Source organism: Triticum aestivum, chromosome 5D (assembly GCF_018294505.1).
Source record: "Triticum aestivum cultivar Chinese Spring chromosome 5D, IWGSC CS RefSeq v2.1, whole genome shotgun sequence".
NCBI lineage: Eukaryota > Viridiplantae > Streptophyta > Magnoliopsida > Poales > Poaceae > Triticum > Triticum aestivum.
The window spans coordinates 364,579,766-364,604,138 of record NC_057808.1 but is presented as its reverse complement, the minus strand read 5'-3'; the positions used below and the strand labels follow the sequence as shown (position 1 = coordinate 364,604,138).

General features: G+C 45.3%; 2 protein-coding genes and 1 long non-coding RNA gene across 3 annotated transcripts; all 3 read left to right on the top strand.

Annotated features, from left to right (window-relative positions):
- The first annotated feature begins 187 nt into the window (after positions 1-187).
- Positions 188-4,251, top strand: LOC123124943 (uncharacterized). The gene is made up of 4 exons (XR_006461251.1): positions 188-728; positions 2,854-2,960; positions 3,050-3,451; positions 3,762-4,251. It is a non-coding gene; the product is annotated as an uncharacterized lncRNA (long non-coding RNA).
- Positions 4,252-7,422: 3,171 nt separating this feature from the next.
- LOC123121789 (E3 ubiquitin-protein ligase RING1) lies at positions 7,423-9,040 on the top strand. The gene has a single exon (XM_044541843.1). It carries the CDS (start codon positions 7,627-7,629, stop codon positions 8,692-8,694), a length of 1,068 nt encoding a protein of 355 aa, XP_044397778.1. The 5' UTR covers positions 7,423-7,626; the 3' UTR covers positions 8,695-9,040.
- A 7,380-nt stretch (positions 9,041-16,420) lies between these two features.
- Positions 16,421-19,338, top strand: LOC123124942 (protein FAR1-RELATED SEQUENCE 11-like). Its single transcript, XM_044545491.1, has 4 exons — positions 16,421-16,473; positions 16,571-16,696; positions 16,777-18,983; positions 19,061-19,338. The coding sequence occupies exons 2-3, from the start codon at positions 16,688-16,690 to the stop codon at positions 17,422-17,424; spliced, it is 657 nt and encodes a 218-aa protein (XP_044401426.1). The 5' UTR covers positions 16,421-16,473; positions 16,571-16,687; the 3' UTR covers positions 17,425-18,983; positions 19,061-19,338.
- The last annotated feature ends 5,035 nt before the right edge of the window (positions 19,339-24,373 follow it).

Sequence of the window (24,373 nt, the reverse complement as noted above, 5' to 3'; positions counted from 1 at the left end):
AAGAAGAACTACTCCCTCCGTCGGTAAACTTTTTCCGACACTACACTAATATATAAATATAAAAAAAGATTTACATTAGGAAAACGCTTGGGAACGGCGCACTGGCCGAACCATTGCGCCGGACGCGTGCAACGCGTTGGATGAATAGGTAAGATGCGGTCCGATTTTCTACAGGAGAGGACTAGAATGCCACATGCCCCACACATTAACCACACACAGCCTTATCGCTTTATCCCTTCGTCCTCTTCCTACTTTTTCCCCAATTCACTCCACCGAATCTCTCCAGTCGCATGGACCACCGCTCTAAGCCAAGCCATGGTAGCCACAAGAAGGAATGTTAGCTTCAGTTTTAGCGCCGCCGCTGCAGGTGCAAGGCTTGCCCGCGGGGCATGCCGATGCTGCGACTAACCTGTCGCATCCGGCGAGGCGACCATGCGGGCTGCGCTGCGGGGCATCCCGATGTTGCGGCCAACCCGTCGTATCCGGCGACGGCGACCACGCGAGTTGCGATGCAGCGGGGGCAAATTGCTGCATCCTAGTATGGCAGTGCTGGAACCGGCGTCCAGTTTTGCTACAACCGGCAAAGAGAATACTGCGGCCGTGGCGTGCTGCGTCCGGCAGCACCAGATGCTGGGACCGGCTATGAGGAATGCTACATCCATGGTTTGGAGATGCTGGAACCGACGACTCACGGTGATTCAATCAGCCGACCGACGGCGGAGGCGGCGGTAATTTTGCTGGAACCATGGATTTTTTTTGCTGGAACTAGCCCCATTTTTTGCTACCACCGTCTGGTTGTTTTTACTGTAAATAATGCCCAGCTTGGAGCTACATAAAGACCACCGTCCATTTTTTGCTACATCCGTCTTTGTTTTTGTTGGAACCAATGTCCATTGTTGCTACATCCGTCTTGGGTTTACCAGAACTAGCGTCTAATTATTTTGCTACCACCATTTGATTTTTGTTGGAACCAACATCCTTTTTTTGCTTCCATCATCTTTGGAATTTGCTGGAGCCAGTGTTCTGTTTTGCTACAACCGTCCTTCAGATTTGCTGGAACCAGTGTCGGTGAATCAAATGGGCTTTTTGGTTTGTGATTGACGAAGGCGAGCAAACCGGCGGCGAGCATCGACGGCGAGCAACAGGGGCAGCCGACCTGGCCACCTACATGAGGGAGGGAACGCGTGCTGCGCGACACGATGGGAGAGTGGGCGGCCGCCATGGTTTCTTTTTATGTGATCTTTTAGGATGCTGATGCAAGAGTGAAAAAGACAATGAAAAGACGCCATCGAACGACTACGCGTGAGGCTATCCAAGGGCTGCGCGTCGACCGGCCGAACTTGGGCCGGTCGACCGGCGCCTATCACTGCCCTTTACATTATGAGACGGAAGAAGTAATGAACTAAACAGAAAGAACATACTTTTCTTTACTTTGTATATATAGATATAAATGATGAATCGGACGCTCCTCTGGATCTTCTATCTTTTTTTAGGCGATCTGGATCTTCTATCTTTTCTTTGAGGGGATCTGGATCTATCTAGCCTTTCATCGGTGAAACAACGAGTCTGTCAAGTTTAGTGTGTCAAACTAACACTACTAGAAAAATGTTTATATATAGAAGTTTAATAGTAGTGTTTGTTTGAGCCCCCACGTTACAGATAATTTGCAATAGTGCCGGTTACAAAGCGCGCTACTATATAGCTTAGTAGTAGCGTTGGTTAGCATGGGCCGCGCTGCTGTTACGTGGGCTGCAGGGCCAAAAGGAAAGCCCACTTAGCTGTAGCGTGGCCTGTCCATCAACGCTACAGCTAGTGGGCTTAGCAGTAGCGTCGGCCCGTATGCAGCGCTACTACTATACCACAAGAAAACCCCGCGTGCCCCCGCCCACACCCCTCACTTCCAATCGATACCGGCCCGACGCCGCCGCGGTTAGGGTTCCGCCCGACGCCGCCACCGCGTGCCACCTCCCGTCGCCGCAGGTAATGCTCCTCCCCCCTCTCGCCGCCCGATCTGTCGCCGGCCGCCTACCCACTCCCCCTGCTACCCCCCCCCCCCCAAATCCGCTGCCGCCCCCACTCCGCCCGGCTCGGGTCCTCACTGTCCGATGACGAGAGAGACGTTGAGAGCCCCGCTGCTCTAGTGTAGTATAGTGTAGGCTACCGATGCTCACTGTAGTTCAAGAGGAACCCTAACCGCGAAAGACAACGATGAGGCCGATGGTTTAGAAGTTTGTTGACCGATGCTCTGCTTTGGTTGTGGTTTTTGTGTTCCTCACAGTAGTTGTTTTTTGATGCTATATTGAAGTTGGTGTACCACTGTTTTTTGATTGGGTTAATTCTAGCATCTCTAGATCCTACTGTTAGTATCACATATAAACCTGAATATATTCAGTTTGGCTTGGGTTGAGATATCTTGTGGTTCAGTTTAGGTTAGGTGGCATAACACATTTGTAGATGAAGAAACTCTAGATTGTTATATGTTATATTGTTATATGTTATATTCCGAAAATTTCTCCATCTATGCGGAATCTTGTTATATGTTATATTGTCCTCTATATGATTTGAAATTGTCCATCTATGTTATGCAGAATCTAATAAGTTTTGAAATTTTGTTTTTTTATATGCACAAGATAAACAACAAAGATTGAAAACAGTAGCATGGAAGTTCTTTTTATATGTAATGTCTCACACTGCAGTTCTCGTTAGCCTTTGTGACTAGATATTCTGTTAATTTCTCACACTACGGAAGCATGTGCATGCTGTTAATTTTAGTTACTAAACCTAAATATTTCGTTTTCCGGTTAAAATCGATGCATTGAGAACTTTATGTTACTGTTTTTCTTTCTTGTGAAGTGGATCGTTCATCCTTGCTCATACTGTGCAAGTCAAGGTGCGCCAGCAGCCTTGCAACTAGCACGCTGTTCGGCATCTACTTCCAACCGAGTTTTCTTCATGCGACGGTAACAAATGATATGAAACTTGTAACAACTATTTTGTTTTTAGTGTTATTGGCATTAATGGATTGTGTCATTTTGCTTTTTTGACACAGATCGTCCCATGCAATGTGAGGTTGAAATTCAATAAGCTGACCGGAGACACTGTGACCTTTGAGGCTCCGGGGGACCCTACACTATGGAGGTCGAGAAAGGACGCAATATGTCGCAGATTGGAGGAGATGGATGGGCCCGTTTCCTCGCCCACATGGGTATTACTGGGGGTGAGTTGATTAGCTTCTCCTTTAGAGCAGAAAGACCCAAGCTGGCTGTCATTTATGTCAACACGGAGGAAGATGATGAGGACCCACTTGATGAAGCCATCTATGCTCAAAGAATGAGGCTGAGCGAGGAGGAGGTGTGCAACCTTTGGGACATAATTCTGCCCACGTGCTAACTTTGTCGGGGTGCCATTTGTGACCCGCCTGACAAGTACCATGGTTGATCGGCTTGTCATGGTATGTTATACTTACTGTAGTAATTTGATGATATGCTTTATTGTTATACTTACAAATGCAAATTATCCGATGATATGCTTAGTGAATCCGATGATATGCTTAGTGTAGAGTCCAATGATATGCTGTGTGGAAGCTAGCCGGTGATATGCTTTAGTGTAGAGTCCGATGACATGCTTATTAGTGTAGAATCCATGAAACTGTTAATAGTGTAGATAATCCATACTTATTAGTAGAATTCATGCTTAGTAGAAATATATTTGCAAGAATATGTGCGAGGCTACTTATTAATTGATATGTTTTTCTTATTCAGAAATTGCCAAAGAGCCTATCTGTGAGTTGTGGTATCGAGCCTAATGAAGAAGGCTCAGCTGGAATATGCCTTACTGCAAGGGGCCCGTCACCACCTGTGCGTACGGTGTGGACACGGGCGGTCGCACACACTTAAGCTCAGTTGGGTGGAAGAGCTTCCTTGTTGGCAAGAATCTTCGTGTTGGACAGGCCATCCTAATTATTATCAAGAATACCCACCGCCAAGGCTTGAGGATGATGGTCGTCGTCGATATCATCTAGAACTATATATGTGTGTGGTTGTATGACTATCTAGTATTGCTTATCATATACTCCCTCTGTTCGGAATTACTTGTCGCAGAAATAGATGTATCTAGACGTATTTTAATTCTAGATACATCCATTTTCGCGACAAATAATTCCGAACAGAGGGAGTATGCTACTGTATGAACCATATATGTGTGTGAGGATGCATGTTGACTATATATGAGTACCTATAATGCTTAATGATATTGTATGACTACGGCATGACTATAAATGAGCATCTGGTATTGTGGTTAATGATATTATTATCTAGTATATGTGAAATTGCAGTTGAAACTGGTACTGTTCTGCACCAATAGAAAGCAGGAAAAATGTTGAAAGATACGGCAGCAGCGCGGGGACAGGAAAAACGCTATAGCTACTTAATAGTAGCACGCGACAGAACTAGTCGTAGCGCTAGTTTAGACCGCGCTACTACTACCAATTAGCTGTAACGCCGTAGTAGTAGCACGGCCACCCGCGCTACTGTTAGCATTAAAACCCGCGCCACTACTAGGGTTTTTTCTAGTAGTGTAAGGCTCCGTATGTTTGGGATTTTACTTATGCTTTTGCAACTTTTTCACTTTGATAAAATAAACTACAAAAGCTCCTAGAAAGGGCCTTTTTACTTCGGCTTTTGGCTTATGAATCAATATTGTTATATGATGGTATAAGCCAAAAGCCGAAGTAAAAAACACATATTTATGAGTTATTTTTTTCAAAGTGAAAAAGTTGCAATAGAAGAAGCAAAAGCCCAAATAAACAGCACCTAAAGAGTGACTGTGCTTTTCTTCCCGTGTAGTGAATGTTCTTTAATGAAGAGAATTGAAGCTAACTACTTTTCCTCCGTTTCTTTTTACTCCGCATATAAGTTTTATCCTAAGTCAAATTTCATAAGTTTGACCAAAATTACAGAAAAAGTATGAGGCGTGCAACGTGCTACATGTCGGCCGTCTGGTATTTTAAATAGATTGGCCGGGTCGCGAGTCGTCCGATGTGTGACGCGTGTGATCATTTGTTTCCCTCAATGCAACAAGGTCGAACCTTGTTGCAACCTTGTTGCAATTGCAATAAAACCCTTGTTGCATAAGCATGCGTTGGCGCGTCGGCGCGGGCCTGCGATGGCGCATCATCGCGAGCAGAGGAGGCGGAGATGCGCATCGACTGGCTGGAGCGGGGAAGCGGGGCAGGGGATGAGGTGGAGCTGTGGTTGCTCGCCCTCTCCTGAATCTTCAGTCTGCCAACTTTTACAGGAAGACTATTTCCTCGTAAGCGTCAGGGGATGAAAAGGATTATAGTAATCCCGTAAAAAATTGGGTTTTGGGGAGCTGTTGAAGCCTTTTTTGCCTCAAATTCTTGTAGATGATAGGCTTTTTTAATAGGAAAATGCTTCATGCCAGCGCGTCGGCCGAAGCTTCGGCTGGTCGCGTCGCGCACGTTCGTTTACGACCGATACAACGCCCCGCGTTGCAAGTTTGACCAGTCGCCCATGCAACCTCGTCAGCCCACGTGTGTCTAGGCCCACCACACCCTTTCTTCTTCATCTCGCTCCTTTCTTTCTCTTTCATGCGGACAAGCACGGGAGGCGACCACTGCCACCACACTCCGATCGCACTGCATGGCAAAATGTTGCAACCAATAAGCAGCGGAGCTGGAATGGCACCCCCGTAGAGTTGCAACCGTGAGCCGAAGAAGTTGGGAGCCCACCGAACGTCTTTTTTTGCTGCAACCATCCGCGACATTTGCTGGAACCGGCTTCGAGATTTGCTACAACTGGCACCTTGAATTTCTAGAACCGGGCCACCATGTTTGCTGGAAGCATTGTCGTAGTGCTGCGTTTTTGCTTCAACCAGACGCGATATTTGTTGAAACCGGCACACAAAATTGCTAGAACGGGCTTTTAGTCTTCTTTTTCAATGGTGACCATGGCGACCACGGCGGGGTGACGATGTTTGCTTTTTATTTTTGCTGCAATCACACATCACAGAGCTGCGACCGGCGTAGTGCCGTGCTGGAACGGTGGTTTTTCATATCTAAGTCCCGTGCTACAAGCTACCATCGCTTCAACCGTTTGTGGGAAAAGCTTCAACCGGCTGTGGAAAAGCTTCATCCGAAGCTTCAAAGTGGCATGAGGAAAAATCTTCCACCGCGGAAAAAAAGCTTCAGTGGTGGAAAAAGCTTCAACCGGCGGGAGGAAAAGCTACAAGCGGCAATTGACGAAAAAGCTTCCACATGTGAAAAAGCTTCAACCAGGGTAATGCCGATGGTACGAGCGCGACGGGGGCGAGCGCTGCGGCCGGCAGCACGGTGGTGCCGTGACGGACGCGCTACGGCGACGGGGTGGCGGGGATAGGTTCTCCAACTAAGAGATGCCTGATCGTCTTTTTGCGTTGTTTTTGCTACGAGGGGCGACGACGTCCCGTTGGAGCCGGGTGACGAGGTGGAGGGCGGCCAACTGTAATCTGCCCGGGGCGAGGCGTGACTTGCTGCGAGGTCTGCAGCTGGCGGGGGCGGCCAGAGGTGTGGGAAACGACACAGAGAGGGAGGATTTTCGAGGGATCTTGCAGTGGAAGACGGAGATGACGAGGGGCACGGGCCAGCTGGCAAATCGGGCGTCACGGGGCGCTAAATCGTAGGGATGCGGTGCACCGGTGCCTATCAATGCCCTTTTTTATACGAAAAGCTATTGGAGTTTCTCTAAAAGCAGACTACAGTCTACATGATTGCTCTTACAATATTGCCCATGTTAGTATAACTATCTTGCCACAGCGAACATAGCGATCTTCTCCGTTGGGAACCAGCACTGCACAGCAAGACCGCACCCGAACCATTAGGCCTTGTATAATGAAAGATGTTTAGGGAGATGCTTAGAAAAATAAACTAAATTTTTCTGAAGCACCGGTGCCTATTTCTAAGCGTCTATCCTGTACAAATAAGCACCGATGCTTAAGGAAAGACTGGTTTATTTCTCTAAGCACCTCCCCTAAGCACCTTGCATTGTACAAGGCCTTAGCAAATCCATTCGCCTCTCTCGCAGCTATATCTCGACCGTTGAGTCACGAATAGACGGTTAGGATACCGCGCCAGGAAGCTGTGACGTGCTACAGGCATCGGGCAGCATGGAGTCCAGACGTACATGCACGACCGAGTATTTTGTTCCACATATTTTACAACCGTTCTTGACTTTGCGTACACCAATTCCAACCCCAGTGCTGCGATACGCGCACAAAGGGCCGCCGCGACAAAATCACCCACCACACCGGCACGTGGGCCAGAATCACTACGTCGGTCTCCTCGGCCCACCTGTCAGCGACAGACACCGCTTTATGCCTGTGCGCTTCAAGTGTTCCCACTCGCTGTCTGTGCTCTCCAGCTCCACCCCAAGTTGAACTGAACCGGTGCCAAACTTCACCAAACCCAACGACGACCAATCCACTCCACGTCTCCATCTCCACACACACCACTGCCCGCCCGCCCGCGCACGCGGGCCATTTCATCTCCCCCGCCCCGCCGATGCGCGCCGCCGATCCCGCGCAGCAGCCGCCGCCGCCGCCGATCGATCCGCGCTCCGCGGTGGCCTAGCCATGTCCCCCCACACGTCGTGGAGCCCCCCGCTCCCGGGCGTCGTCACGCTCAACTGCACGGACAGCGCGTACGAGTGCCTCCCGCTCTGCCCCGGCGCCGACTGCCCCGACTACGCCGCGCCCCCGCCGCCGCCGCTCCCGCTCGCCCCGGTCGCCGTCGACCGCCGCCTGCCCGTACGCCTCCTCCTCACCGTCTCCCTCCTCTCCGCCTTCCTCTTCCTCTCGCTCGGGCTCGCCACGCTCCTCCTCTACCGCCGCCGCCGCGCCCTGCGCCGCCGCCGCCGGGCTGCCACCGCCCAGCTGCCTCAAAGCGAGGGGTTCGGCGACGGCGGGGACGAGGAGGGAGGCGGAGGCGGAGGAGGGGTGGTGCACCACGTCTGGTACATCCGCACGGTGGGGCTCGACGAGGCCACCATCGCGTCCATAGCCACCAAGGAGTACCGCGGCGTGGGGGCCGGCGGGGACTGCGCGGTTTGCCTCGGCGAGTTCAGCGACGGCGAGCTCGTCCGCCTCCTCCCGCGCTGCTCGCACCCGTTCCACGCGCCCTGCATCGACACCTGGCTCCGCGCCCACGTCAGCTGCCCGATTTGCCGTTCCGTCGTCGTCGTGCCATCCAGCCTCCCGGCTGCGGCGACTGATGCCGAGGCAGAGGGCGGCGAAGTGGAAGAGCACCAGGTGTTTGACGAAATGTCCCCGTCGGAACCACTGCCCGAGGGTTCCGAGGATTCCGATGCCTCGTCGGACACTCAAAGTGAGGACACCGAAGTTGTAGCAGAGGAGAATGGAAGTGTGACGCCCAAGCCAATACGGCGCTCTGCCTCCATGGACTCGCCGCTGTTCCTTGTGGTTGTGCCTGAAGGTCAGGGTGGTGCTCTGCCGGCTAATCGCAAATTGCCGACTGGTCGACAGATGAGCATCTTCAAGGCGAAGGAGAAGGAGGCAGCAGGGACATCTTCATCCTCTTGTCAAGCAGGCGGGTTCAGGATTGGCAGGTCCATGTCAAGCAGTGGTCGGGGATTGTTCTTCTCACGGAATGGGCGCTCCACTGGCAACGTGCTGCCACTTTGAGTTGGTGTAATGTTACTGTCAAGAGGATACAGCCTCAGCAAAGCCGGGAGCTGGTAGTGTATCAGTGTCTGTTGATAGGAAGTGTATACCGGATACCTGCAGTGGCTCGGAGAGAAAGTCTCATTCTCATCTGAAATCTGTGAGTTGACCAGAGTAATTATTGTGTGATAAGTATTTCTCGAGTGGATGTGCTCGTGTTAACTTGCATGCCTAAGTTTCCTTTATCACAATGTCCACTTCAAGCTCTGCTCAAGTGAATTTTGGGGAAGAAGCTGAAGGTTGGCTTCTTCATGTAATATTTATGTATAGCAATCTTGCAAAGAGTGGACCAGTGCCTGCTTCAATATTTATTGTTTCCAGAAGGGGGTGGTGCAAATATAAGAATTCGTCCTTTGGGGAGGAGGGGCTGCCCTCATTCTGTATATGTAACAGTGGATATCATTGAGCACATACCAAATAAGACCTTGCACTAGTAACTGAATGTCTTAAGAAATAACTACTTTGCATCATTGTTATTTGGGTGTCTAGTGAACTAATGTATACCAGCTTTCTGTGCGAGTTCTTCATGTTGGCAGGATATGCGTGAACTTGAAAACACAAGGCTGTTGTTTGCTCCTGTGGTCAAGGAGGGAAGGTGCACCAGATTGAGGTACCTGATTTCTCTTGTCAGCCCTTTCACTTTTATGTGTTGGTATTACTTGTTTTTTGCTCGAAAACTTGCCAAAAAGTGTGAAATTATTTATTAGAAGAACACTTATCATGCTGATGCTAATAGTAGACTGCAAGAGGAAACCATATGAAGCAGCCCTTGCTGATGCTACTGAAATGGCAAGAAATACCTCGAATGCATTACTTTGTAGTTTGGGGAAGCAACCCTTGCTGATGCTATTGGTAGGCATGTATTCAGCGTGGAACAGTGGAGATGATCGAGCTCGTATAAAATAAGAACTACGTCCATGTTTATTATTTCCAAAAGGGGATGGTGCGAATGTAATAAAATCAAGAATCCGTAGTTTGGGGAGACTAACACTTGCTGAAATAGGCAGTGTTCAGCATGGAACAGTGGAGATGATCGAGCTTGTATAAAATAAGACCACGCCAATGTTTTATTGTTTCCAAAAGCGGATGGTGCTAATGTAATAAAATCAAGAAACTATAGTTTGTGGAGACCAACACCTGCTGATGGTTGGATAAGGGGGGACCAACACTTGCATTGGTAGGCATGTGCTTGGCATGGAACAATGTAGATCATCGAGCTTGTATCATACAAGAACCTGCACTAGTAATTAAACATTTGGACATTCGGTAGGCTGTAGGCTTATTTATCATATGGTTGTTTCGGTGTGAACTACTTTTGTTGGCAGCATATACATGGACTCAAAAATGCAATACTCCCTCCATTTCTAAATAGATGGCTTATAAATTCAGTTAAAAAGTTAACTATTTCTAAGTTTGACCAAATGTATGGAAGAAACTATTAATAACTACTCCCTCCGTTTCTAAATATAGGTCTTTCTAGAGATCTCAACAAGTGACTACATACGGAGCAAAATGAATGAATCTACACTTCAAAATATGTCTACATACATCCGTATGTGGTAGTCCATTTGAAATCTCTAAAAAGACTTATATTTAGAAACGGAGGGAGTACAATATTTAATAAATACACTATGAAATATCTGACGGTGGATATATTGATATTGATTTGGTATTCTTTATACAGGATAGCTGCAGTGGCTCGGAGAGAAAATCCCATTCCCATCTGAAATCTGTGAGTTGACCAGAGTAATTATTGCATGATAAGTATTTCTTGAGTGGATGTGCTCGTGTTAACTTGCATGCTCAAGTTTCCTTTATCACAATGTCAACTTCAAGCTATGGTCAAGTGAATTTTGGGGAAGAAGCTGAAGGTTGGCTTCTTCATGTAATATTTATGTAGCAATCTTGCAAAGAGTGGACCAGTGCCTGCTTCAATGTTTATTGTTTCCAGAAGGGGGTGGTGCAAATATAAGAATTTGTCCTTTGGGGAGGAGGGGCTGCCCTTATTCAGTCTGTAACAGTGGATATCATTGAGCACATACCAAATACTCCCTCCGTCCCAAAATTCTTGTCTTAGATTTGTCTAAATACGGATGTATCAAGTCACGTTTTAGTATTAGATACATCCGTATCTAGACAAATCTAAGACAAGAATTTTGGGACGGAGGGAGTAAGACCTTGCACTAGTAACTGAGTATCTTAAGAAATAACAACTACTCCCTCCGTGTCAAAATATAAGACGTTTTTTGACACTGATACAGAGGGAGTACTTTGCATCATTGCTATTTGGATGTCTAGTGAACTAATGTATACCAGCTTTTGTGTGCGAGTTCTTCTTGTTAGCAGGATATGCATGAACTTGAAAAAACAATGCTGTTGTTTCCTCCTGTGGTTAAGGAGGGAAGGTGCACCAGATTGAGGTACCTGATTTCTCTTGTCAGCCCTTTCACTTTTATGTGTTGATATTGCTTGTTTTTTGCTCAAACACGTGCCAGGAAGTGTGATTCTTTTTTTTATTAGAAGAAGAACACCAAGAAATTGGAAAAGCTTACAAGGTGAAACCTCCTAAGCAAGGGAACCAAAATCCTGAGCTAGCCAAGAGCATAAAAGCTAAAAAAAGACATGTTGGTATTTCTTTGAACTTGTGAAAACCTCCGTACAGTTTATTAAGTCCATATGCATTTTAAATATAATGTGTATTGAATACTATTGCAACATTTTGTCCTATTGCTTACGACCATGTTTTTTATCCAACACCTGCTGTTGCGCGCGCGCGGGGGGGGGGGGGGGGGTCAATAATCTGTAGTTTGGGGAAGCAACCCTTGCTGATGCTATTGGTAGGCATATGTTCAGCATGTAACGGTGGAGATGATCGAGCTCGTATAAAATAAGAACTACGTCCATGTTTATTATTTCCAAAAGGGGATGGTGCGAATGTAATAAAATCAACAATCTGTAGTTTGGGGAGACCAACACTTGCTGATGCTTTGGGGGGATCAACAATCTGTAGTTTGGGGAAGCAACACTTGCCGATGCTATTGGTAGGCATGTGTTCAGCATGGAACAGTGGAGATGATCGAGCTTGTATAAAATAAGACTACGCCAATGTTTTATTATTTCCAAAAGGGGATGGTGCTAATGTAATAAAATCAAGAAACTGTAGTTTGTGTAGGCCAACACCTGCTGATGCTTGGATAGGTGGGGGGAGGGGACCAACACTTGCTGATGATATTGGTAGGCATGTGCTTGTCATGGAACAATGTATATCATCGAGCTCGTATCATACAAGAACTTGCACTATAGTAATAAAACATTTGGACATTCATTAGGCTGTAGGCTTATCTATCATATGGTTGTTTCGGTGTGAACTACTTCTGTTGGCAGCATATACATGAATTTGAAAATGCAATACTCCCTCCAGCCCTAAATAGATGGCATATACTCCCTCCGTCCGGAAATACTTGTCGGAGGAATGAATGTATCTAGATGTATTTTAGTTCTAGATACATCCATTTTTATGCATTTCTCCGAGAAGAATTTCTGGACGGAGGGAGTACTATATATTCAGTTAAAAAGTCAGCTATTTCTAAGTTTGATCAAATATATAGAGGAAACTGTTAACAACTACTCCCTCCGTAAACTAATATAAGAGTGTTTAGATAACTACTTTAGTGATCTAAATGCTCTTATATTAGTTTACAGAGGGAGTACAATATTGAATAGATACATAATGAAGATATATCTGACGGTGGATATATTGATATTGGTTTGGTATTTTTTATCTTCATATTTTTGTATATATGCTTGATCAAACTTAGAAAGCATTGACTTTTTGACTCAGTTTATGTGCCACCTATTTGGGGACGGAGGGAGTACTGTTGTGTGCTCCTGTGGTTAAGGAGGAAAGATGCACCAGATTGAGAGACATCACTTCTCTTTTGTGTTGGTATTTCTTTGAACATGTGAAAACTTCCCTATAGTTTACAAAGTTCATGTACATGGTAACATAATGCATATTGGATAACTATTAAAACATTTAGGGCTTTTTTGGATAGGGTTGATTTAATCCAAATTAGAACTAAGTAACAACTAACAAAAAATGTCTATGCAATCCACCTCATCTGAAGACCCCCTTGGGCACCTAATAGTAAGCATCCCTAAGATTCGCAATGGTTTAGTCTTTTTAGTTTATGACTAGTTGGATATATGCCATTCAATGTTACTTTGATTAAAACTCGAATTTGGTTGCTAATAAATTCATATTTTGCTAAGGTATGGAAAAAAATTTAGAAAGTAATGAATGGACAAAACCATTGACTAGAATTACTGTAAGCTATAATTGAACTTGATGGTTTTATTTCCTTGGCTGAACTAAAATTTGTACTTGTGCCATTTATTTTTCCGTTAGAGCCAACTCATGTGTGCCATTTTCTCTAAACAATCCTAATAACGGAAAATGCTAATTAAACTAGTTCCATGCGGCCACGCCCTTCTTCAACTACCAGGGACAATCCTTACTCTGTTATCAAGTTTTTAATGGTTTCTGGAATAAATATGGAAATAAGCAAACATAACACGAGACCTCCAATTTCTGTTTTTTTTATTACAACCATTTTTGTGCTGATGAAGGTGCTAGGTGCGTGTTTATTTTCTATATCTATGCTCTTTTTCCTAGCAGTAATCTCTCTCCTGTTGAAGTGGTGTAGCCAGCAATCTGGCAAGGTATGGTTTGTGCCATACCTAAAATTTGCCATGTATACCTAGTATATATAGTACATGTTTGAAGATTTGAGCTGAGCTGCATATAATAGGTACCTCCGCCACACCTTAAAATTGTTCCTGCCTCCGCCAGGCCTACTGGTCATCGCATTATATGGTAGGTGCACAGTAAGGAACAAGTTTCCACATGCTTAAACGAGTTGAAAACATGCTATTCCCTCTGATCCAAATTAATTAAAGTTGTACTAAAGCTGCGTCAATTATTTTGGATTGGAGCGAGTATTTTTTTCTTCTTGAATTTGGTAGGTAAAATATATTTAGTGTCATCTTGATTATGACAAAGCATGAGTCTGCTGCATCAAAAGTCTTCTCTATGTCTTTGCTCTCCAAGCTATATTGCACATTTACACCAGAGAACTTGTGAATATCAATGGTGAAATAAATATGCCCATCTGTTCACCTCAGTATCTGTAACTTTATCAGTTATACAGAACTCAAGAATTCATAATTATCTTCTCGAAATTACACATTATAGTTCACTTGCATTGCGTGCACCTCAACATTCATACATATTGTTTGAGAAAGCAGGCTAAGCTCTGGTTATCAAACATCTAAGGATATTTTGTAAAAAGAAAACTACAACACTTGAGATTTTACCATGTGCTCCGTTTACTATTAAATCTCACTATATTGAAGCCTCAGCAATAAATTTCAGAGTTATGATTCACCATTCATGTACCTAAAAGTTCCTTTCTTGATAGACGTAGCAAAACACATCATTGTTGTTCTGGAGCTAAAGCACAGAGGAAGTTGTCTTGCATGATAAAATATCACACCAACCGACAGTGGATTTTAGATTTTAAGTTGTCTTTTTTTTGTGATGCTGCTGCTGGTTCATCTTTTGTTCCCATTGGCAACTTGCCAACTTCTGGAAAAATCTGCTTATGCTTTACTTTATGCCCCCTTATTCATCCTCTTTCTCCATCATTGTCTCCCCTTTTCCAATCCTAGTCTCTTTCTTCAAGTGGAATTATTTATTAAGAGCCCAGACAAATGAAATTGCGTATCTGTTAAGTTGTCTATTTGTTGTTTGCTTTTATTTGATGGGGGTCGCAGCTGCTGATCTCCAGTTGTCCACAGGCTACACTTTGGTTGATGGTAACCTATGCACTTTTAAACTGTAACATGTGTACATTTCGGTTGGCATGGGTCGTGCTTGTACCTCATATTTCAATGTTTTTAATTGCATTAGTGTTCTCACCTTTCTCTTCCAACATGTTTTGATATGTATGATCCCTTTTCATTACATGAAAGTCGAGATAAAAAGGTTTCCATGCATGTATAACTCAAATACCCAATACACAGTAGATCTGATAGAGGCAAAGCCATGGAAGCTGTTGTTGCTGTGTATCCTTCAGTGATTTGTGAACGTGGCGTTTGCTTCCTCTAGTGATTCCTTTCAGGCTTGAGTTTATTCTCAAAGATCAATAGAGTGGTGGAATATGCAAGTCAAGCATATCTCATCCAATGTCTTAAGGTAAACCGCTATCATTCTTGTTTTGATTAGGAGCTTTAGTGATGAGGCTGTGAGCTTAGAAGTGTTGGATAAACTGGTAGTTACGTGCGAAAAGTTTCCAACAGCCTGAAGACATGGTTACATGTAGTTGTTTTTCCAAATGTTTTCAGATGTAAAATCATTGCATATTTATCTTATGAGTAGTCAGTTTGAAAAGAAAGCCGTGAGGCTTGCTCCGGTGCACCCCCCTAACTCAATTTCCTAGGGGTATTCTTGAACCCCGCCATCTATTTTTTCTCCGGTCCGCCGCTGCCCATATCCAAGCCCCGTAGCCCATATCCAAGCCCCGTATAACCCGTATGACCCATACGTATGTATACGGTGACATCCCGAAAAAAAGGATGACACGACCCCACGACCAGGTAGGACCTACCGACGGCCGATCCATCAATCACGCAGCTTCATCATTCACGCAGCTCCTCCATCATTCTGGTGAGGTTTTGTAGGAATATCGGCGGCAGCGATCTTATCGCCGGCGATCTCGTCCGAGAGCGCGCGCGGCACCGTCGTCAACCTCCAGCGCTCGCAGGTACCGCACCCCGTTTCCCCACGTTTGTCTCGCTCGCGGCAGCATCAAACGAACTGCCGCTGTTTTCGTCGTAGTGGTTAACCTAGCGGGGCGGGCAACCTAGCTTTCTGACGGTCCAGGCCATCGCAGATCTTGTTCTGGTAGTGCTGCTCGTCGTGATATACACAATGATCACGCGTGCTAAAGTGGGTTTCTTCTTTCTAGGGTTAACCTAGCGTCAGTTGCCGTCGGTTGTGTGCACGACGGCTCCGTTATTTGATGCAGCGGCTTACCTAGGTATCCGGCGATCTAAAGTAATCACGACTGGTGCCGTGGGCTAGGAATCCGGCGGCGCATGTTATCCTTGGTAGCGCTGCTTCTCGCGATCCAAAGTGATCACGTACTGGATTCGTGGGACGTACCTTAACGCCGCTCGGTGTGGAGAGGGGGGAGGATCCATGGGCGATCAGAGGTCGTTGGCGTCGGTTGTGTGCACGATCTGAACGCCCTCGGTTGGGGCGCTCTCCGGTTGGTGTAGTTTATTTAACATCTGTGATCGTGCGCTAGGTGTTGTATATGTCAGCATTGATAATGTTTGCACATGTGATGATACATATTAATTGTTGTAGGAAATGGCGGACGATGAGTTAACTGATATGATGTATGACATGGAGTTTGGAGAACTGATGAAAGACTGGATAGAAGATTGGTCAGATGATGAAAATTCAGATCGTGGAGATAGGTCAGAGAATGGGAACGTATTGGAAGATCTTAATGTGAGTGGCATTATCATGTTGTAATTTTTTGGTGGCATCCGACAATATTATATTTTGAAAATTTATAGATGGATGAACATGATGATGGTCAGGAAAACAATGAGCATGATGATGGTGAGGAAAACAACTCGGAGATCTCGAATGAAGATTACATTAGTCAGGTATGGAAGTGGAATTTTTTGTTGGCATGCATGCAAATTGAATTAATCCTGGAATATTATATGATAAGTACTTATGTATTTGTGTTATATTTTTCAGCTCATTTCCGAATGTCATAATGCGTACGACTATTACGGTGAATCCGACGCGGAGACAGGCCTTGATGTCGAATCATTAGCTGCACCTGATTCTGGGGAGTCGCAATCGTCGGTCATCATGAGTGAGGTATGTATGTAATCAATGTTGTATGGAAGTAATGTTATACCATAGAAAACTGTTTTCATGGCTATGTTATGATTGTGTAGGTGATAGAAGTTGAGGGGAAAAAGAATGTCCAAGATACTGCTAGTGCAGATGATAAGAGGGATATGTTCATGCAGATAATACAAATGACTTTTACGTCTCACGAGCCTGCGTATGATTTCTACAACAGCTATGCTAGAGATAATGGTTTCAGCATTAGAAAGAATAGGGTCAGGTATAGCAAAACCGAGTCACGTCACATGCGTTATAGGCGGTTTGTTTGTTCCAGACAAGGAAAACGTGACAGCAGGTTGCTAATCGAGGAAGGACACAGTCGTAGGCTCAGACCCGAGACACGCTGCCACTGCGAAGCGCACCTGACCGTGAAGCTTGACCAAAAGCGTGGGGTTTGGTATGTTGATAGTTTTGAGGACAAGCATAGCCATATCTTGGCAGGACCGGACGAGGTACCTTTTCTTTGGTCCCACAGAAAAATCAAAGAGTACCAGAGAGCTGAGATACTGTCCATGGGAGCTGCAGGGATTAGAATTCACGACATGATGGATTCCTTCATCAGCAAACATGTATGGTATGGCGGTGTTGGTTTTACCAGGCGTGAAATATACAACCTTTGCGCCAGGGAGAAGAGGAAGCTGCTTTCAAAAGGTGATGCTGCCACAGTCATAGGCATCATGGTCAGTAGGAAATAGAGGGATCCTAGCTTCTTTTTCGAGTACAAGCTAGACAAGGAAGGACATATGAATAGGATGTTCTGGTGTGACTCCCAGTCTCGTCATGACTATGAGGACTTCGGCGACGTGCTTGTATTTGACAGCACGTACAAGATGAACCGGTATGGTATGCCATTCATACCCTTTGTTGGTCTTAACAATCACCGGAAGACCACTGTTTTTGCTTGTGCCATAGTTTCGGACGAGACCGAAGAGACATATGTGTGGCTGCTGGAGACTTTTTTGAGGTCCATGTGTCAAAAGATGCCGAAGAGTGTTATCACGGACGCCGACGCTGCGATGATCAAGGCAATTCGCCAAGTCTTGCCAGACGTGTGGCACCGTATATGTACGTGGCCCATAGAAAAAAAAAATGAAGATTCACCTCAGTCACAAGTCCTTGAAGGAGTTCCGAACTCTTCTGTACTACAACACGTCCACGACCACGTTTGAGGAGAGATGGCACGCGTTTTTCAAAAGATGGCAGCCGGAAAAAACAGTAACATGGTTGAGACGGATGTATAAGAAGAGGAGTCTGTGGGCCGCGGCTTACCTAACAGAGGGTTTTTGGCTTGGCATGAAAAGCAACCAGAGGAGTGAAAGTCTAAACTCATGCCTTCACCTCCACCTAGACGGTGAAATGACCCTGGTGGATATGATTTTGCACTATGAGAACACCGTTGTACGTATCCGTGAGAATGAGGCACGAGATGATTGCACGGCCTCACAGAGTTTACCGGTGCCAGTTACTAGCTCGAGGGAACTTGAGATAGCTGCTTCTCACGTCTTCACTCCAGCAAACTTCTATATGTTGCAAGCTGATCTTAGGAAAATTGGTGGCATGGAGATTGTAGAAATAAAGCTCGGAGACGGATCACAGCAGTACATCGTGGCCTGGAAGAATAACCGGAAGAGCCGTTTTTGGGTGGAGTACACTCCAGTAAATTCCGCAGAAACTATAAGGTGCAGCTGCAGAAGAATGATTCGAAAGGGTCTACCTTGCAAGCACATATTCCATGTACTGAAGTACTTGAATATATCTGAAATACCAAAGTGTTTAGTTCTTGTGCGGTTCACGAAAGACGCAAGGTTGGGACTGCCCGCCAGGCGCACAAGCGATCTGTTGGGATTTGGATGGACTGGAGCAGCCGAAAGAATGAAATATAGCCAGGTCAGTGTGTTGGCTTCAGAAGCTATGCATGCAGCATGCAAACACCCAACTTTGTGGGATCAGTTACAGGAGAGTTTGAAGACCGTGATAGCTAAGAGCCATGAGTATGATCAGCTAAAGGAAAATTTGAGTAAGAAAACGGCTGATCTTAGTACTTGTGCAATTGAATATGTAGATGATGGTGAAGGAAACATAGTTGAAGTTCATGATCCTATTAAAGTATCAACGAAAGGTGCAACTAAGGTAGATGAGAACCGCCCTATGTCGAAAAATGGTAGGCCACTTTCGTACGACGAGATCGGAATCAGGTGCGGCGCATGCAAATTGCTAGGGCACACTAAACGCAACAAGAAATGCTAAATAAGAAGTAAGTTTTTGTATGCATTGTAGGTTATAATTGTTTTTAACTTGTCATTCATTAACTTTTCCCGTTATCGTGTGCAGAAGCGTGGTGGGCGAAGAAGAGTAGAACAGTTGCTAAAGTTATGTTAGGATGAATCCAGTGATCTAATAGTGAGGTGTTTACAATGTGTTACTGCATACATGATACATGATATATACTATTGCAAGAGGCCAGTACCTTGAGATAGTGCTTGTAGCATATATGGACTAAACAGGAGGCGGTCACTAAGGACTTTAATCATGGAAAATGGATAGCATTTTAGCCATTGTAATGATGGCATCTTTTATGTTGTCCACTGTAGTTATATTATATTAGAAAACTAGACGGTACCCGGCATGTTGTTGCGGGAATGTTTTGCAATATATTCATAGAGAAATGGTTACGTGTAACATGTATATGTTGTTGCGGGAATATTTTGTTTGCATGTTGTGGTGGACCTTTCTCCATACATGTTGAATGCGAGGTGGCAAACTTGCATGTTAAGAGAAATAGGTTAGTGGTGGCTAGTTGTTTAGATATAGAAGATGTAATTATGTGTGGTAATAATTAATTTTTTTCACTCCTTTGGTTCACCACCATTTAGATATAGAAGATACCAGCTCACTTTGGTCTATAGTATAGACTTCGTACAAAAACCCACCATTTTCCCCCCATAAAGAAAATAAAAACCCACCATTTTATGGCTTGTAGTGTAACTCGGGCCGCTTGTCGCGATGACGTGGAGGGGGGTGACGGATGCCGTTAGACGGCGCGACACACGGCCGCTCCCGTTGCCGAGCCCATTTAACAATTTTTATTTTGATTACAGCCTGTTTAAATGGCCGCGCTGGCCACCTGGTCGGGGCACTAGTAGAAAACTGGGCTTTGGTCACAGGGCAATATTCACATTAGTCCCGGTTCAGTCACGAACCGGGACTAATGTGAGCATTGGTCCCGGTTCGTGCGACCAGTGGCCTGCCGGATCTCGTGGGGGCAGTGGTCCCGGTTCGTCCGGCCCCTTTGATCCCGGTTGGTGGGACAAACCGGGACCAATGGGCCTCGCTCCTGGCCCACCACCATTGGTCCCGGTTGGTGGCTTGAACCGGGACCAGAGGCTCACCCTTTAGTCCCGGTTCATACCACAAACCGGGACTAAAGGGTTGGTCCTAGTAGCGGTCAGAGTTTAGTCCCACCTCGCCAACCGAAGGGCGCTCACACCGGTTTATAAGCCCGTCCCTCTCTGCCTTGTTGAGCTCCTCTCAAAGTGAAAATAGATGCCCTTATACAGGGTATTTGACCTAAATTCAGAGTAAATTTCTTTGAATTTCATAGAAATTTATTATGAATTTAGGTTGAATTTTCTCTATAGGCGCATCTATGTTTATTTTTTATAGTAAATAAAATAAATAAACCTTAATAAAATAAATAAAAATAAATAAACCTTAATAAAATAAAATAAAATAAACTATAGTAAATAAAATAAATAAACCTTAATAAAATAAATAAAAATAGCAGCAGTAAAATAAATAAAAATAGCAGCAGTAAAATAAATATAAATAAAATAAATAAAGTAAAATACATAAGTAATTAGAAACAAAATAGAATAAAATAAATAAGTTTTTTGTTGTAAGTAGAAACAAAACAAAATAAATAAAGCAAAAGAGAAAACAAAAAACAGGGAAAAAATTATGCCACCTACTGGGCCACCACGGCCTGAATACGACTTGAAACCCATCATGGGCCAGGATTTAGGCCCGCAGAAGGCCTAGTAGGCCCCACATGCAAAGAGAACGGTTAGGCCCGAAAGCCTGCAGTTGAGAGGAGCTCGAGAGGGTGGGCGCAATAGCGCTTATAAACCACTCTCGAGCTCTCTCAACTAGCAAGGTGGGACTAAACTTTTGATGCGGGGCAGCACAAGGCCTTTGGTCCCGGTTGGTGCCACCAACCGGGACTAAAGGGGGGCATGCGTACCGGTTCGTGGCACCAACCGGGACCAATGCCCCCCCTTTAGTCCCGGTTGGTGCCACGAACCGGGACCAATGAGTTGCCTATATATACCCCATCGCCACAGCAGAGCACTCCACAGTGCTCTGTTTTTCTGGCCGGCGAGGGGAGGGCATTTGGGTGCTCTACCTCACCTCCTATGCACATGAGGTGTTCGATGAAATGTCTGAGCCACACTAGTTAATCTTTCTCCTCTCGAAACTCGACCTCCGAGCTCCATTTTCCCCGAGATTTGTCTAGGTTTAGCGGTCCGTCACGTCCCGTCCCCGTCTTCACCGCCGTCGATCGCTCGCGCCGATCTCGTCGCCAGCACCACCGTGGTGAGCCTCTTGTTCTTATCTTCTTTCTGAAAGAAAAAAAATCTTACTTTAGATAGATACTTGTCTAATTTTGTTACTTTTATTATTCCTTCTTATTACATAGTGCGATGGTTTTGGTATCCACCCCCGTCGGCCCTCGTCCTGTCTATGATTCGGATGTGGTATATATTATCTTTTTATAACTATTTGGTTCATTTATTGTTTATGACAAATATGCCGACCAACGTGACATAGATTTTATTTATCTAGGAGGTGGTTGAACCGGAAATTCCAACCGACCCTATTGTCGAGAGGTTAAATTTAGTTGAAGAAGAAAACAATTACTTGAAGGAAAAAATTAAAAAAAATTGAGGAGGAGAAGATGATATTGGAGTTGCATGTTGCGGATGTCGTCGATGATCACAAGATCAAGATGGATGCAATGCGCTTGAAGATTAGAAAGATTAGAAAATATGCCATTCATACCGAGGCTTGGTATCATTATGCCGTTGGATCAATTGTTACCTTGGTTGCGATTATGATCGCATTTGTTTTCGCATTGAAATGTTTTACATAGTTTCAATGTATGGTTTAATTAATTAGATGCTCTGGAGAGCTATATATATGTTGTTAGATGAGAACTATGTATGTACTTTGGTTTTAATGTGATGATGAACTTCTATTAATTTGGTCACTTAATTATCTATTCATGATGTTCTGTAATGGTTTTCGACACACTTAATTATATATAATGCACACAGATGAACTGGCAATGGATGTACGGTGACAGACACACCTCCGAGTATATTAAGGGCGTGCATGATTTTCTCGAAGTGGCTGAGGCAAACAAGTAGAATGGTTTAATGTGTTGTCCATGCCCTACATGTGGAAATACGAAGTCTTACTCTGACCGGAAAATCCTTCACACCCACCTGTTTGACAAGGGTTTCATGCCACACTATAATGTTTGGACGAGGCACAGAGAAATAGGGGTTATGATGGAAGACGGCGAAGAAGAAGAGGACGATGACAACTATGTGCCCCCTGAATACGGTGATGCTGCAACGGGGGAAGCTACTGAAGATCAAGAGGAACCAGACGATGTGCCCAATGATGCTGCAAGGGGGGGGGGGAAGCTGCTGAAGATCAAGAGGAACCAGTGCCTGATGATGATGATCTCCGCCGGGTCATTGTCGATGCAAGGACGCAATGCGAAAGTCAAAAGGAGAAGCTGAAGTTCGATCGCATGTTAGAGGATCACAAAAAAGGGTTGTACCCCAATTGCGAAGATGGCAACACAAAGCTCGGTACCATACTGGAATTGCTGCAGTGGAAAGCAGAGAATGCTGTGCCTGACAAAGGATTTGAGAAGCTATTGAAAATATTGAAGAAGAAGATTCCAAAGGATAACGAATTGCCCGACAGTACATACGCAGCAAATAAGGTCGTATGCCCTCTAGGATTGGAGGTGCAGAAGATACATGCATGCCCTAATGACTACATCCTCTACCGCGGTGCGTACAAGGATCTGAACGCATGCCCGGTATGCGGTGCATTGCGGTATAAGATCAGACGAGATGACCCTCGTGATGTTGATGGCCAGCCCCCCAGGAAGAGGGTTCCTGCGAAGGTGATGTGGTATGCTCCTATAATACCACGGTTGAAACGTCTGTTCAGAAACGAAGAGCATGCCAAGTTGATGCGATGGCACAGTGAGGACCGTAAGAAAGACGGAAAGTTGAGAGCACCCGCTGACGGGTCGCAGTGGAGAAAAATTGAGAGAAAGTACTGGGCTGAGTTTGCAGCTGACCCAAGGAACGTATGGTTTGGTTTAAGCGCGGATGGCATTAATCCTTTCGGGGAGCAGAGCAGCAATCACAGCACCTGGCCCGTGACTCTATGTATGTATAACCTTCCTCCTTGGATGTGCATGAAGCGGAAGTTCATTATGATGCCAGTTCTCATCCAAGGCCCTAAGCAACCTGGCAACGACATTGATGTGTACCTAAGGGCATTAGTTGAAGAACTTTTACAGCTGTGGAATGAAAACGGTGTACGTACGTGGGATGAGCACAAACAGGAGGAATTTAACCTGCACGCGTTGCTGTTTGTAACCATCAACGATTGGCCCGCTCTCAGTAACCTTCCAGGACAGACAAACAAGGGATACCACGCATGCACACACTGTTTAGATGACACTGAAAGTATATACCTGGACAAATGCAGGAAGAATGTGTACCTGGGCCATCGTCGATTTCTTCCGACCAACCATCAATGTTAAAAGAAAGGCAAGCATTTCAAAGGCGAGGCAGATCACCGGAAGAAGCCCGCCATGCGTACCGATGATCACGTACTTGCTATGGTCAATTATTTACACGTAATCTTTGAAAAGGGTCCCGACAGACTAGCTGTTCCGAATGACGCTGAGGGACACGCACCCATGTGGAAGAAGAAATCTATATTTTGGGACCTACCCTACTGGAAAGAGCTAGAGGTCCGCTCTTCAATCGACGTGATGCACGTGATGAAGAACCTTTGCGTGAACCTGCTAGGCTTCTTGGGCGTGTATGGGAAGACAAAAGATACACCTGAGGCACGGGAGGACCTACAACGTTTGCAGGACAAAGACGGCATGCCTCCGAAGCAGTATGAAGGTCCTGCCAGCTACGCTCTTACGAAAGAAGAGAAAGAAATCTTCTTTGAATGCCTGCTCAGTATGAAGGTCCCGACTGGCTTCTCGTCGAATATAAAGGGAATAATAAATATGCCAGAGAAAAAGTTCCAGAACCTAAAGTCTCATGACTGCCACGTGATTATGACGCAACTGCTTCCGGTTGCATTGAGGGGGCTTCTACCGGAAAACGTCCGATTAGCCATTGTGAAGCTATGTGCATTCCTCAATGCAATCCCTCAGAAGGTGATCGATCCAGAAATCATACCAAGGCTAAGGAGTGATGTGGCGCAATGTCTTGTCAGTTTCGAGCTGGTGTTCCCGCCATCCTTCTTCAATATCATGACGCATGTCCTAGTTCATCTAGTCGACGAGATTGTCATTCTGGGGCCCGTATTTCT